This window comes from Vipera ursinii, assembly GCF_947247035.1.
Source record: "Vipera ursinii genome assembly, chromosome: 4".
Classification (NCBI taxonomy): domain Eukaryota; kingdom Metazoa; phylum Chordata; class Lepidosauria; order Squamata; family Viperidae; genus Vipera; species Vipera ursinii.
The window spans coordinates 9,642,209-9,659,255 of record NC_139514.1 but is presented as its reverse complement, the minus strand read 5'-3'; the positions used below and the strand labels follow the sequence as shown (position 1 = coordinate 9,659,255).

The window sequence follows — 17,047 nt, the reverse complement described above, 5'->3', positions numbered from 1 at the left end:
CTACATGTCGCTGCTTATGTCATATCATATCACTTCTTCTATGATGCAGTAATAGTATATGATATCACTGCTTCATATAAGGACCCCCGGTGGCTCAGTGGTTAGAATGCAGCGTTGTAGGCTAATTCTGCCCACAGCCAGGAGTTCGATCCTGACCGGCTCAAAGTTGACTCAGCCTTCCATCCTTCCGAGGTCAGTAAAATGAGGACCCAGATTGCTGGGGGCAATAGGCTGACTCTGTAAACCTCTTAGAGAGGGCTGTAAAACACTCTGAAGTGGTATATAAGTCTAAGTGCTAGTGCTATTGATGTAACAGTATGTTGGGCTTTCTTAAAGTTATGTCCCATCAAATACTCATATTCAGTTTGCAATGAGTTTCTATTCCAAGTTTGTTTGTTTTTTTAAAAAAAATAATATTATTGTTACCTATGCAGCTGTTCCTCATGCTATTGCTCATCTGTTCCTTTACTTTTGATTTCAGCTTCCTAGTTATATAATGTTTGTGACATCACTGCTTCTGTGGGCCCTTCCCAAGAATTTTGTTGCTAACCTTTTTGTGTCTCATGGTTCTTGCTCAGGAAACTATGGCGAAAGTGGGATGGAAGCCTTCAAAGACATGTCCGCCAAAGAAGGGATCTGCATCGCTCATTCTTACAAGATCTACAGCAATGCCGGGGAGCAGAGCTTTGACAAGTTGTTGGAAAAGCTCAGAAGCCATTTACCCAAAGCCAGAGTTGTTGCGTGTTTCTGCGAAGGCATGACAGTACGAGGGCTGCTGATGGCAATGAGACGCTTGGGGTTGGCCGGTGAATTTTTGCTGCTGGGCAGGTGAGTAAATCTGTGAATAATTGTTGCCTTCTTTTTACAAACAGAATCAATCCTTCAGTATTTTAAATTTGAGCCGTCTCCTGGTTAAAGAAATCTTGGTTGATTAACATCAGGAGAACATCAATCCACTACGGGTAATTCTTGACTTAACAACTGTTTGTTTAGCGACTGTTTGAAGTTACAACTGCAGTAAAATAAATGGACTTATCACCAGTCTTTGCATCATAGCATCTCCACGGTCATGTGACCAAACTTCAGGTGCTTGGCAACCGGCATGGATTTACAACGGTTGCAGGATCCCGGGATCATGTGACCACTATTTGCGACCTTACCAGCCAACTTCCGACAAACAAAGTCAGTGGGGAAAGCCCAATTCAACCATGTGATTCACTGAACAACTGCAATGACTCACTTAGCAACCATGGTCTGAAAGGCTATAAAATCAAGCGGGACTCACTTAACCATGGAGATTCTGGCCCAAATTGTGGTTGTTAAGTCAAGGAATACCTGTGTTTTCTTAGTGGCCCAGGAATTCCGGACTGAAACTTAGGTTTTGCAAAATTACACCAAAGTAGGGTAGCAAGCAAGCAAGTATCCTCTAACAGAAGGCTTATTTTGTCTTCTGTGGGAGGAAAAACATTAGGATGCTGCTTTTCCAATGAGGCACGTCACCTGCCATTCTTATGATGGTTTTATTTTCTATATCGAAAACATTAAACTGCCTGCTTAATTGATCACTGAGAAACCTTTTCATGCACTACTAGGAGGAGTTTGAACAACTCCTGCAACCGGTTAAGCCTTTAAACCAGCAGTTCCCAACCTTTTCTAAACCCCTCACCCATAGAACGCTTCTGATGTATTCTCGCACCCCTTACAAAAGTAATAGCTATACACTATAATTTTGAAACTTCTAAACCCAATTTTTTTTGCACCCTCTGGAATATCATTTCACACCCCTAGGGGCTGCAAGCATCCCGGTTGGGAACCCCTGCTTTAAATCAACCCTTTAAATCTTGCACTAGTTTAATATAGTAATACAGGGAGATGTTAGAATTCCTGGAAGGTGGAAAACACAAGTGCAATCATTTATTTGGATCCAGGAGACAGGTTAACAGATTTCTGCATGAAAAGAGAGTTTGTGGCCTTCCAAAGCTTGCTTAACTTTGGCCTTGTAGTTCCTTTCACTACTGGCTGTGCCGGATGGGTTTTGAAAGCTGAAATTCGGCCAAATTTGGAAGGTTCTATTCAGTGATTTCAATGGCTACAGGTAATCCTCAAGTTACAATTACCATTTTGGTTGCTTAGCAAGGTGGTTATTGAGTGAGTCACACCCAGTTTTATGACCTACATTATTTGCCATGGTTGTTAAGTGAATCAGTACAGTTAAATGAATTGTGTTAAATAAATCTGGCTTTTCCCGTTGACTTTGCTTTTTTTTGGAAGCCAGCTGAGAAGGTCGCAAATGGCATCTTCTCAACCATCGTAAATACATGTTGGTTGCCATGATTGTTAAGACTATGATAGGTGCAAGTAGCAAAGTAATAATAATAATAATAATAATAATAATAATAATAATAATAATAATAATAATAATAATAAAGTTGGATGGGGCCTTGGAGGTCATCTATCCAACCCTCTGCTCAGGCAGGAAACCCTATACCATTTCAGACGAATAACTGTCTAATCTCTTCTGAAAGACTTCCACTTTTTTTGGGTGCCACTGTAACTTCAAACGGTCACTAAACGAATGGTTGTAAGTCAAGGACCACATGTCCTACTTCCATGGTTTTCTGGGTCCTTTAGATGGAGAGAGGATAATATAGGCAAATGTGGCACGATTCCAGGGCCTCTTGCTTTCAGCCAGCCTTTTCTTCCCCAGAACTAATGAAAATACGACATACTGTTTCTGCAATTCAATTTAGGGTTTCGACTAAACTCTAATGTAATTTTTTTTCACCAGTTTCCTTCAAGTCTAAATGCAAAAACTTGCTTTTTCCCCCCCTTCCATCAAAGTGGAAGATTACGTTGAGGTTCATGGGTAGAATCTAGAACAATCGAGTTTACCTTAATTTCTTGGCCCTGAAAAGGTCTGCCTTTCGTTGCACAATTTCTCAATATTCTATTTTCAATCCTTTTCAGCTTGACAGGTGGGAATTCAGGCCTTGCCTTTCATATTGCGTTCAGGCCATCGCGCCTTTATAATGTTGATTTATTTGAGCCCAACATGTTACCTGAATGCATTGCTTTGCTAGCTTTGAAGTAATATTTAGCGTGTTAACTAACTGTGCACACTGATATACAGTATGATGTATGTATGATGAGGTCGACCTTCTGAGTTTTGGACGGCAATGGATAATTCATTAGCATTTGCTGGCCTCCTTGGAAAAATCTGGGTTCATCTTGTAAAACTTACAGCTATGTAGTTTCTGGTTTATATGGTACAATAAAGTGTTCTGCACAACAGCATCTTTAGGAAAGTAAATATTGACTGGAAAGACGGGCCTTATCCATACTATGAAGACTGAATAAACATGGTGCTGCAAGCAGATTGTTTTTAGCTGCCTTCCTCTCATAAAGAGGACAAACTATCTGACTTGACTTCTAATAAGAATGTGATGATTGACGGCACATTACTGTGTTTTATTGCTCCAATTAATTTAGTTAGCTGTGTCAGTGCTAATAAGGGCTTGCCACCATGCAGAGCTCTCAAGTGAATTTGCCAGATGAGAAAACACTGAAGAGGCCATCATATTGTATACTGGGAACTTGTAGGAGAAGCAGCAGTCTGGGGGTGGAGTCAAGCGAGTAATTAGCCTAGAGTCGTTACGTTCCCATAAGCAGTCCAGGTCCAACCCCTCTAGAATTCCTTTAACTATTATCTAATGTCAATTTAACGCTAGATTTTTGTGATGAAATCTAGTGGAAAAGACAACGATAAATAGCAAAATGTTCAAGCTAAACCTGATCCGTCCGACTGTTTGTATTTATAACACTTTGGTATATGTTCACAAATGTATAGCACGGTAAAGGTATTGTCCTCTTTTTTTTACTGGTGAAGCACTTAGCTTGGGTTTTACAATTTAGGTGTGCTTATCACCTCACTGTAAACCGGACTGGTATTCAAGATACCCATGTGGATATAAACTTCCAATGGTCCTGACAACATTTACCATAATGCCCATCTGTCTCCTTGTCCCACCTGGTTTTATTTTCTGGAAGGTGTTTTTTAGCTTCTTTTAACTGAAATGGAAAAAAAAATGATGATACAGGTAGTCCTCAACTTAGGATCAGAATGGAGCCCAGAATTTATGTTGCTAAGTGAGAAATTTGTTAAGTGAGTTTTGCCCAGTGGTGGGATTCAAATACCTGAACAACCGGTTCTATTATGTGATGCAGGCCTGGGCCTCTGATGCCTAGAATGGACTTCCGGAAATGTCATCGTGCACTTCTGGTGGGCTTTTCTAGGCCTGGGAGGCCTCCTCCAGGCCTCCAATGACTAGAACATACTTCCGGAAGTGGCATCCATGCACTTCTGGTGGGTCATTCTAGGTCTGGGAAGCCTCTGAGGCCTAGACTGGACTTCCAGAAGCCAGCCAGCTCTCCGAATTCAGGTAAATTTAGCTACCGGTTCTCCTGAACCAGTGCAAACCGGCTGAATCCCACCACTGGTTTTGCCCCATTGTACGACTTTTTTTTGCCACGTTTGTTAAGTGAATCACTGCAGTTGCAAAATTAGAAACATGGTTGTTAAGTGAATCTGGTCTCTCCATTGACTTGGCTGGTCAAAACATCACAAAAGATTATCACATGGCCCCGTGACACAGCAACCATCATGAATGTGAAACAGTTGCCCAGCATCCGAATGCAGATCACGTGACCATGGGGATGCTGCCACGGTCATAAGTGTGACAAACGGTCCTAAGTCACTTTTTTCCGTGTCATTGTAACTTTGAACGGTCACCAAGTCAACTGTTGTAAGCCAAGGACTGCCTGTACTGTGTTGCAAAGCAAATCACGGGTTTCAAATGTAATTTCTGAGTACAGTGAAACCTTGAATTAATGGAGCCTTTGGGGGAGAGAGATGCCCGTTAAACCTAAGTGTCTGTTTAACCTGCATTAAATGTAATTGATGTAATTTACATTTGTGTTCTTTGTGGAATTATGCAGATGAGATAAAATGATGCCAATAATGTAAAAACGTCAAGTACGTCATTACTTGAATGACATGAATCCAGTGCGGTAGCTAATTTTTTTGTTGCCCAGGCCCAAAATGGACTTCCAGAAGCAGCATCCAAACAGAGAACCAGCTGTTCACATATTTCAATCCCACCACTGCATGAATCTCATTAATTTTCTCAACTTCAAACTGTATTTGTATGTTGAGGACCACCTGTACAGGTCTTCCTCGAGTTACGACTGCAATTGAGCCCAAAATTTCTGTTGCTAAGTGAAACATTTGTTAAGTGAGTTTGCCCCATTTTATGACCTTTCTTGCCACAGCGGTTAAGTGAATCACTGCAATTGTTCAGTTAGTAACACCGTTGTTAAGTGAATCTGGCTTCCCCATTGACTTTGCTTGTCAGAAGGTTGCAAAAAGGGATCACGTGACCCCAGAAAACTGCAAAATATGAGTCAGTTGCCAGGCATCTGAATTTGGATCATGTGATCATGGTGCAACGGTTGTCCGTAAGTGTGAAAACGTTTATCAGGCACTTTTTCCAGTGCTGTTGTAACTTTGAACAGTCACTAAGTGAACTGTTGTAGGTCGAGGACTACTTGTACTTGTTTTTCACATCTGAATATCGGCAGGCTCAGGTGATCCCCACCACTTGCAGAAGCGATAAACAATTCAGCAGAACTTTGATGTGCCCCCAAATAACAACAGAGAAGGAGAAGGATTATATTTCCTTAGAACTATCAGGAGTAATAAGTTGAAAAAGACAAATAAGAGTAAGTAGTAGTAGTAGTAGCAACAGCAGCAGCAAGAAGTAGTACTTCTTTTAGAAGTAGTAGCTGAGAGAGGGATCTTAGAGTTCTAGTGGACAATCACTTAAATATGAGCCAGCAGTGTGCTGCAGCAGCCCAAAAAGCCAACACGGTCCTAGGCTGCATTAACAGAGGGAGAGAATCAAGATCAAGTGACGTGTTAATACCACTTTACAATGCCTTGGTAAGGCCACACTTGGAATATTGCATCCAGTTTTTGTTGCCATGATATAAAAAAAAGATATTGAAACTTTAGAAAGAGTGGAGAGAAGAGCAACACCCAGTTCCTGCAACTGTTCTTCATATGTTTTATTCTCCAGTCCTCTAATCACCTTTGATTAGAGGACTGGAGAATAAAACATATGAAGAACAGTTGCAGGAACTGGGTGTGTCCAGTTTAATGAAAAGGACTAAGAGTGACAGGATAGCAGCCTTCCAGTATCTCAGGGGCTGCCCCAAGGAAGAGGGAGTCAAGCTATTGTCCAAAGCGCCTGAAGACAGGACTAGAAGCAACGGATGGAAACTAATCAAGGAGAGAAGCAACCTAGAAACTAAGGAAAAAAATCCTGACAGAGTAATTAATCAGTGGAACAACTTGCCTCCAGAAGTTGTGAGTCCCCATCATTGGAGAGTTTTAAGGAGACAAGGCAACCATTTGTCTGGCGTGGCTTGAGCTTTGACTAGAAGACCTCCAAGGTGCCTTCCAACTCTGTTATTCTGTTGTGGTTGTTGTTAGTTGCGAAGTCGTGTCCGACCCATCGCGACCCCATGGACAACGTTCCTCCAGGCCTTCCTGTCCTCTACCATCTTCTGGAGTCCCTTTAAGCTCACGCCTACTGCTTCAGTGACTCCATCCAGCCACCTCATTCTCTGTCGTCCCCTTCTTCTCTTGCCCTCAACCTTTCCCAGCATGAGGCTCTTCTCCAGTGAGTCCTTCCTTCTCATTAGGTGGCCAAAGTATTTGAGTTTTAGCTTCAGGATCTGGCCTTCTAAAGAGCAGTCAGGGTTGATCTCCTCTAGGACTGACCGGCTTGATCGCCTTGCAGTCCAAGGGACTCGCAGGAGTCTTCTCCAGCACCAGAGTTCAAAGGCTTCAATTCTTTGGCGCTCAGCCTTTCTTATGGTCCAGCTTTCACTGCCATACATTGCAACTGGGAAGACCATCGCCTTGACTATATGCACTTTTGTTGACAGGGTGATGTCTCTGCTTTTTAATGTGCTGTCTAGATTTGCCATGGCTTTCCTCCCCAGGAGCAAGCGTCTTTTAATTTCTTGGCTATAGTCCCCATCTGCAGTGATCTTGGAGCCCAGGAAAATAAAATCTGTTACTACCTGCATTTCTTCCCCATCTATTTGCCAGGAATTGAGAGGGCCAGATGCCATGATCTTGGTTTTCTTAATGTTAAGTTTCAACCCAAGTTTGGCACTCTCCTTCTTCACCCACAACAAGAGGCTCTAGTTCTTCTCTGTTATTCTATTGTGTTCTTATTCTATTCTAAATATTTGGCGCAGTCCATTATACCTGTTCTCTTGCATTCTTAAGTAACAAATAGCAATTCACCAACTTGTGCCTGCAGGGAAGAACCTCTTCCAGGCATTCAACCAGGAAAAGCATTTTGTTTTTTTCATTTAAGCCATCAGTGAAAACCAAGGACATAAAGATACAGGGAGCAAAAATTCTTACTCTCTATTGTTGAGTCCTACCGATGGCATTGCATGATGCTTTATGGTTAAAAATCTACAAGCAGTCACATTCCTGAAGGCTTTGCTGCTTCTTCCATGCTTCGCTGAGTTAATAATATATCTGCTCTGCTGTCTCTTGTTCCAAAGGCTATCTGAAAATCTATTTCATTCTGTATCAGGATGATAACTAGAATGTGGCTTGGACGCCATCAGTTGATAGCACAGTGAAGTGGAACCCCAGAATCATGGAGGAGATAATGTTAAATCATCACCATCACCATCATCATTAGAAGCGTCCCTACACAATTTATATAAGTACAGAGCTGAGCATTAATCATTCCATACTTCAGCCAAAGCAATAACATGTCTAACTAACCAACTGGTAGTTGAACAGGGTTTTTTTCTGCAGTAGAGACAGAAGTGTATTTTCCACCATAACTGAAAACCAGAAGATGATCTTAAGCAGGGGGTCTTCAAACTTGGCCTTTGTACGACTTGTGGACTTCATCTCCCAGAATTCCTCAGCTAGCGTGCCTGGCTGAGGAATTCTGGGAGTTGAAGTCCACAAGTCATAAAAGGGCCAAGTTTGAAAACCCCTGATCTTCAGGAAAGAAGTGGGCAACCTTTTGGTGGCCATGTAGCTCATTTAATGATGTGAGGGATAGTCAAGCATGATAGTAAGCACTGCAATGTTGCGTAGAAGGAATACAATAGAGCAGGAGTCCCGAACACCCGGTCTGTGGACCGGTACCAGTCCATGGCATGCCAGGAGCCGATCCGCATAAACAAGCAAAGCCCCATCCGCGGGATGCTAGCAACACACAATACCACCCACTCTCTGGTCCATGGAAAAACCTTTCTCCATAGAACTGGTCCCTGGTGCCCAAAAGTTTGGGGACCTCTGCAATAGAGGACAAGATCCTTATGGGTTTTTACATTTAGAGGTGTTTATATATAGTTTATACACAGACAAACACAGAGAGAGAGAGAGAGACAGAGAGAGAGACAGAGAGAGAGACAGAGAGAGAGATGGTCCTCGCTTACCAGCCACTTGTTCAGTGACTTTTTGAAGTTATGATGGTGCTGAAAAAGGAGATTATTTAATTTAATTTAATTTAATTTAATTTAATTTAATTTAATTTAATTTAATAATATTTCTATACCGCCCTTCTCCCGAAGGACTCAGGGCGGTGAACAGGGCAATAGAAATACAGGATTACAAAAGTTAAAAAATAATTAAATACATGCCCATATACTAAAAACAATTAATACATCTTAAAACCCCAATAAAATAACAATAACAACCCCCCCCCCAGTCCCCCATCAGGCCAGGCCAGCTTGTTCAAAAAAGTATGTTTTTAGCTCGCGGCAAAAGGACCGAAGATCGGGCGCCGTCCGGAGCTCAACCGGTAGCTGATTCCATAGCTCCGGGGCGCCCACAGAGAAGGATCTCCCCCTGGGGGCCACCAATCGACATTCTCTGACCGGTGGCACCCTGAGGAGGCCCTCTCTGTGGGAACGCACAGGGCGGAGGGAAGTTGATGCCGGCAGCAGGTGTTCCCTAAGGTACTCCGGACCCCTGCCATGTAGGGCTTTGAACACCATTACTAGTACCTTGAATCTCACCCGGAAGACAACTGGTAACCAATGCAGCTCACGGAGCAGAGGTGTAACATGGGAGTATTGGGAGACTCCCAACACAACTCTCGCGGCTGCATTCTGTACCAGTTGGAGCCTCCAGGTGGCCCTCAAGGGCAGCCCCATGTAGACAGCGTTGCAGTAGTCTAGTCGAGAGGTCACGAGCGCATGAGTGACCATGCATAGATCATCCCAGCTTAGATAGGGTCGCAACTGGCGCACCAGGCGAACCTGGGCGAAAGCCCCCCTAGTCACAGCCCCTATGTGATCTTCCAAGGTGAGCCGTGAATCTAGGAGGACTCCCAAGTTGCGAGCCCTATCTACGGGGGGTAATAGTTCACCCCCCCATAGAAAGAGATGGAATATCTGAATAAACCCGGGATGAAGGTATGCAAAGCCACTCAGTCTTGTTGGGGTTGAGTTGAAGTCTGTTCCTCCCCATCCAGACCCGAACCGCCTCCAGGCAACGGGACATCACGTTGAGGGCATCACTGGGGTGGTTTGGGGTCGAAAGGAAAAGCTGGGTATCATCAGCGTACTGATGATACCCAACTCCAAAACCACGAATGATCTCACCCAGCGGTTTCATATAGATGTTGAACAGGAGAGGCGAGAGGACCGACCCCTGAGGAACTCCACAAATGAGAGACCTCGCGGTCGACCTCTGCCCTCCTGTCAACACCGACTGCGAACGTCCCTGGAGATAGGAGGAGAATCACTGTAAAACCGTGCCTCCCACTCCCAATCCTCTGAGACGCCGCAGCAAGATACCATGGTCGATGGTATCGAAAGCCGCTGAGAGGTCTAATAGGACTAGAACAGAGGAATGTCCCCTGTCCCGAGCCCTCCAGAGATCATTCACCAGCGCGACCAATGCCGTCTCCGTGCTGTATTATAACCAGTCCTTGAAGGTACAGCTTTTGCAATACCTCTGTGATCATGTGATCGCAATTCCCATGCTTGGCAACCAGCTCTCATTTACGATGGTCCTAATGTCACATGGTTCCGTGATCGCCATTTGTGACCTTCACAGTCTGCTTCCGACAAGAAAGTCAGTGAGGAAGCTGGCAGGAAGTTGCGAGTTTTGGTTATGTGAAGTTGTGCTTAACGATCAGAGCCAGAATTGGCAGAACTGACATCATACGTTGGTTGCAATCACATGATGTTGAGCTTAATGACCGCACTACTTAGAAACAGAGTTTTGGGTCCCAATTGCGATCGGTAAGTGAGGCCTACCTGTACATCAAACTTTAAACTGTCAATTAAATATTAACCTTGGTGTTAGTATTTACAGCGACATGTTTATGGAGATTCTCAATCCTTCAGGTCATGGTTGTCCCAAAGGTGCTTTTCCAAAAAGCAACTGGATTTTCTTAGGGTTTTTTTTCTTTGAAAACATTTTGCTTCTCATCCAAGAAGAACTGAAGAAGCTTCTTGGATGAGAAGCAAAACATTTTTTTTAAAAAAAAGTCCAGTTAACTTTTGGAAAAGCATCTTTGGGACAACTACGTGTATATCCTTGTATATTTATTAGTCTTGGTGGGGGGCAGTTAAGGATTTCCTAGGAAATCAAATCAGGTTTGGCAATTACGGAGTTAAATCCATTGTTTTCTTGGCAAGATTTCAGAATTGGCTTGTCTTTGCCTTCTTCTTCTGAAAGAGAGAGAGAGAGAGAGGGTGGTGAGCACAGCACAAAACATTGTGGGCTGTCCTCTGACACCACTGGATGACCTCGCCAAGGCCCGCTGCCTTGGAAGAGCGAGGAAAATTCTCAGGGACGACTCACACCCTGGTTGGTACCTCTTTACTCTCCTACCATCAGGTAGGAGATACAGGAGTATAACCACCGACAGGCTGAAGAACAGTTTCTATCCATGGGCTGTCAGGCTCCTGAACGGGAAATCTCCATGTATGATAGACTTGCAGGGCCGGCGTGTTGTGCAATTAGCTCACATGGTGTAACAAGATGGCGGGTTTGTTGTCACTGTGAGTTGTGGTGGTGGTGGGGGCACAAGGGGAGGCTCAGCCAATCTTATTGTACACATGTTGTACTTTGACAATAAAGGTTGATTTGATTTGATTGATCCAAGGTCACCTGGCTGGCTTTATGCCTAAAGTGGGATTAGAACTCACAGTCTCCCTGTGTCTAGCCTGATGCTTTAACCACTCCACCAAACGAGCTTTCAGACCTAGATTTAAGGCCTGAGTTGTTAATCTTTCACCAAACCTAAATATTTCAGAATGCACATTATAGTTTTGTATGCAGTGTGCGGTATTGTTTTGGGGCATTGTGTTGCTAGATTTTTTGGCATCTGTGCTCAAAGGAGGCTGCAGGGTCCACCGGAAGAACGTTTGAAAGTTATGTGCAAGATTCAGATGTCACCATAACTTTGTCATGCTTGTAGGGTAAAAGAAATAACTAAAGAGTGTGCCTTCCCACGTCCCTGAAAGGTGTTTATAATTATTATTTGATTAATGTTCTCTGCTGCAATTTTAAAAATTAAATGTAAACCCAAAGTGGAGATCAATTACCTGATCTTGCTGTAAATGGGAAGACTACCGTGGATACTTTCTAGTAGTTTCTGTTACTCACCCGCTACATTCAATCTCTCAGACCCAAAGCAAAACAGAGCAAGCATATACACTATTCAGTCCAGTTAGCATATAACAGGGCTTGGGTGGCATAGAAATTTGACAATAAAAAGGTAAAGGGGTCCCAGTGGATTTTTACTCTGCTAGTCATGTCCGACGCTGGGGGATGGTCCTCATCTCTGTTTCAAGGTCATTGAGCCAGCATTGTCCAAAGACTTTTCCACGATCATGTGGCCAGCATAATGTCATAGAGTGCTTCTACTTTCCCACCAAGGTGGTACCTATTTATCTACTTGCCTTTGTGTGATTTTGAACTGCTAGGTTGGCAGGAGCTGGAGCAAGGAACAGGAGCTCACCCCGTCGTGTGGTGCTCGGTTCTCAAACCCTGGATGTCAGTTTTCCAGCCGACAAGCCCAGCATCTTAACCACTGAGCCACTGTGACGCACTTGATATCTGATAATAAATAAAATAAATAAACTTGAGAAAAATTCAAAATGGCATCTGGGTTGCTTTCATTGTGATTAAAAGGAGTTTGAAAGAAAAAAATAAAAATAAAGCCAATAAACTCTCTGGAGCACAGGTGACCTGTGGACTTCAACTCCCCAAATTCCTGAGCTGTAGCTGCCCAGCCCTGCTCTGGAGAGCTTTGTTAGTTCCAACCTTGCAAAGCCATTAGCAAACATATCTCCCTAGTTCAGGGGTAGGCAACCTTGGCACTTTTATGACTCGTGGACTTCAACTCCCAGAATTCCTAAGCCAGCACTGCTGGCTCAGGAATTCTTGGAGTTGAAGTCCACGAGTCATAAAAGAGCCAAGGTTGCCTACCCCTGCCCTAGTTAGTAAAATGGTTCCTCCTATTTCTCTGTGGGTGAATGAATTGAATTTTGAAAAGCTAGATATAGTTCTAGTTTGATCTCCTCTATTCTAATCTGGCATTGTCCCATAGTTTAGCTTGTGGTGTTTTATTTTTTTGAACAGTTTTGGAATGATACCGAATTGTAATTTTAACTGTTGTTTTTTTTTTTTGCTTTGGATACTTTTTAGTATATTGGAAATATTCTTAAAGGTTAAGAAGCAGGTGAGAATATTTTATACAGGAATCTTATTATGATTCTAACCTCATTATTAATTATTAATACAGGCAGACTCACAGTGGCTCACAACAACGTGCCCCAAAGCAATAAAACACCCGTATTATTATTATTATTATTATTATTATTATTATTATTATTATTATTATTATTATTATTATTATTATTAAAAAGGGACAGTATGGGTTCATAAACAAAAATGAAAAACAACAAACTGCATGGTTAATCATTAAATAAACAAACAAACAGACATCCAAACATCGATAGTAATTCCCCAAGGGATGTCTGGAAAAGTTTAGCCTGGAAGGAAGGCTGCCACTGATGAGGCCGCTAACTCCTGGAATGAAAAAAGATATTTGGACCCAGCTTTGTTCTAATACTGCTTCAGAGCTGCTTTGTTAGAAAAAGGCAGAAAGCAGAAAGCAACTTCAGAACTGAACGATTGGAGGCTGAGTTCCACCCAAACTTCTCTTTTGAATTAGAGAAAGAAAAGAAATATGATTCTCAACTTCGGCAACTTTATAAGACGTCTGGACTTCAATTCCCAGAATGCCCCAGGCTGCCTTGCTAGGTAGGGAATTCTGGGAGTTGTAAATCCAGACGTCTTAATCTTGCCAATGGTAATGAACACTGGCTTAGACAACAGGAATAGTAAGAGAGCTGGCTTGTAAAGGTCAAGTAACACCACCATACCCATATTTCAAATCCCTTGGGGAAATCGCTCTGTGTCAAATAACATCCACACATAGCAATCAACCGTTTGGAGGGGATAAATGGTTGTGCAAACACCAATTCCAATTGAAAGTGGCATTTCCTCCCTCCCTCCCTCCCTCTTCCTTTATTATTAATTTTTGTGAATTTGTCAGAATGTCATATACAACCCATCCTTCCTTAAGCTCTCAGAGCAAATAATAATAATAATAATTATAGTTATTACATCATGGCTCCCCCCACAGATAGGGTTTTACATGTTTTCCATCCAAATTTGTCTACTAGACATTATTCTCTAGGGTTAATCAGATGGTATTCTATAACAGTGTTTTTCAAATTTGGCAACTTTAAGATGTGAGAACTTAAAAGTCCCAGAATTCTGGGAGTTGAATTCCACACATCCCAAAGTTGCCAAATTTGAAAAAAAAAAAAACAAAACCAAAAAGCTGCTATAGAGTACCCTCTGGCTATCTCTAATGGAGGAGTCCCAATAGGATGAAACCACTCATGTACTGCCTACATCCTAGTAATCAGTGATACCAGCAATCAGTCAGAACATAAAGGTAAAGGTTCCCCTGCACATGCATGCTAGTCATTTCCAACTCTAGGGGCTGGTGCTCATCTCTGTTTCAAAGCTGAAGAGCCAGCGCTTGTCCGAGGACGTCTCCATGACTAGACGCCAAAGGCGCACGGAACGCTGTTCCCTTCCCACCGTAGTGGTCCCTATTTTTCTACTTGCATTTTTACGTGCTTTCGAACTGCTAGGTTGGCAGAAGCTGGGACGAGTAACAGGCGCTCACTCTGCTATGCGGCACTCGGGATTCGACCCGCCAAACTGCCGACCATCTGATCGACAAGCTCAGCGTCCTAAGCCACTGAGCCACCGCGTCCCTTGAGCCACCGCATCCCTAATATAACACTTTGTAAAAATATAGAGAGCCAGTTTGGTCTAATGATGAAGACAGGAAGCTAGACACCAGGAGAGCCTGATTTCTAGTCCAACCTTAGGCAAGAAAACGTCTGGGTGACTTTGGGCCAGTCACTCCCTCTAAGCCCTAGGAAGGATGCAATGGCAAACCATTCTTGAAATCTTGCCAAGAAAACTGCAGGGACCTGTCCAGGCAGTTGCTAGGAGTTAATGCTAACTCAGAAGCAAAAAAAAAATAATATGAAAAACAAACCAACAAACCAAGATATAGTGAGAATAGTTTCTGTGACTTTGGCTTGACTACAAAGGCCGGAAGAGAGAGGAACTGCTCCAGGTTCATATCCAACTTGGTACAGAATTGTGCTTTTCCAGCCGAACGTGACATCCACACATGGGATCAGCTGCTTTGCAAAAGTTGCCCTACGATGCAAAGCTGGGAAAGCATCCAGTGGCTTTATGACCATCGTTTGAAGGCAAGCTGGAGAACTTTTCCCTCGCCCTCTCATCATTAAATTAAAACTGCAGATTAGGAAAAGAGAAAACAGGAAGAACATTACCTTTTTATATCAGGAAATATAAATGGGATGGTCTTGTTTTATAAAAAGATGTCGAGGCTCTAGAAAGGGTACAGAGAAGGGCAACAAAGATGACTGGGGGATTGGAGGCTAAAACATATAGGGAACGGTTGCTGGAATTGGGTATGTGTAGTTTAATGAAGAGAAGGGTGAGGGGTGACATGATAGCAGTCTTCCAATATCTCAGGGGCTGCCCCAAAGAAGAGGGAGTCAAGCTATTCTCCAAAGCACCTGAGGGCAGGACAAGAAGCAACGGATGGAAACTAGTCAAGGAGAGAAGCAACCTAGAACTAAGGAGAATTTTCCTGACAGTTAGAACAATTAATCAGTGGAACAACCTCCCTCCAGAAGTTGTGAATGCTCCAACACTGGAAGTTTTGAAGAAGAGACTGGACAACCATTTGCCTGAAAGGGTATGGGGTTTCCTGCCTGAGCAGGGGGTTGGACTGGATGACCTTCAAGGTCCCTTCCAACTTCAACTTCTTCTTCTTCTTCTTCTTCTTCTTCTTCTTCTTCTTCTTCTTCTTCTTCTTCTTCTTATTATTATTATTATTATTATTATTATTATTATTATTATTATTATTATTATTGATGGTTTGGGGTTTGTTTGTTTTTCCGGTGCTTGGGGAAAAGAAAGGGGCTTAAGATGAAATTCTAAAGCAGGGATGAGGAACGATGGCCCTTTTATGACTCGTGGATTTCAACTCCCCGAATTCCTGAGCCAGGAAGTCCACAAGCATGGCTGGCTCAGGAATTCTGGGAGCTGAAATCCACGAGTCATAAAAGGGCCATCGTTCCCCACCTTTGTTCTAAAGCAAATTGCCTTCTGCAGATGCCCGTGGAGTTGTAGGAAAGAAGCAAAAGTCACACTTTTGCTGCACATTTGAAAGAAAGAGGCAACACAATGGTTGTTTGTCTCCTTGAAAACAAGAGAGAGAGAGAGAGAGAGAGAGAGAGAGAGAGAGAGAGAGAGAGAGAGAGAGAGAGAGAGAGAGAGAGAGAGAGAGAGAAATGCATAGTTTTTCTTTGAGGAAGAGATCTTGCCTTTTATCATGTGAATTGCTAGCCACTTCTGGATTCTCAAATACGCTGCTGGATACTTGGTTGAATCAATAATCCAGCAATGTAGAACACGCAGGCATGTCTAAAGGGAAACAAAGGCAGGTTTGAGGCACGATTGTATTGTAGACGTTACTCTGTTGGACTTCGTATGAAATATGACTCCTCAACCTTAGTTTTGTGACTTGTCTTCTGTATATTTCTACGTATTTCTCTCATGGATTTTTCATAATGCAAGGTCATTGCAGCTGGTGCTGGGCTGCCTGGCAAATATCATAGCTTAGTGATAGGGACTGAATTATTATTATTATTATTATTATTATTATTATTATTATTATTATTATTATTATTATTCACATAAAATATGAAGAAACAAAAGCAAATAATAGGGAACAAAGGTAGGGGAAGGGAAAAAAGAGAAGTGTGGAAATGGGGGAAGAACAAAAAAGGCGTTGACTTCTTGACTCCCTCTGTTGCGATAAAATAAGGCATTAACATCAAACTTCAATTTTTTACATGTCTATAATAGTATGAACTAGCTATTTCTATATCATCAAATCAGCCTAATCAGAAATACCCAAAATCATAGTATTATTATTTTCTTCCACCTCAAGCACAAAGCCCAGAAGCGGTCTCCAAGTAGAAACAAAAGTACTTATATTCTTTTCTTTTATCAAAACAGTCAATTTAGCCATCTCTGCTAATTCCATCAATTTTTTCTAGCCATTTGTCCATGGTGGGAGTCTAAACGTCCTTCCATTTTTGTGCATAGAGCAGTCTTGCTGCCGTTACCATATATAAAATCAGAGTTCCAAATTTTTCCGTTAGAGCCAGAAGGAAAGTTTCTGCTTTAATCTTTATATTCACGTTAAGGATTTTCTGCATTAAAATATGAATCCTACTCCAATATTTCTTTGCTAGGATCAAACCCTAACTCTTGAGCCTCATTAAAAAG

General features: G+C 42.5%; 1 protein-coding gene across 1 annotated transcript in view; it reads left to right on the top strand.

The window, feature by feature from the left end:
- GRM5 (glutamate metabotropic receptor 5) overlaps positions 1–17,047 on the top strand; it is a gene marked incomplete at both ends in the record, with an annotated part of 252,987 nt that overhangs the window by 89,959 nt on the left and 145,981 nt on the right. The window contains one exon of the mRNA XM_083362593.1: positions 579–828. Within this exon, the coding sequence (XP_083218719.1) occupies positions 579–828 (250 nt within the window). The remainder of the gene's footprint in view (positions 1–578; positions 829–17,047) is intronic.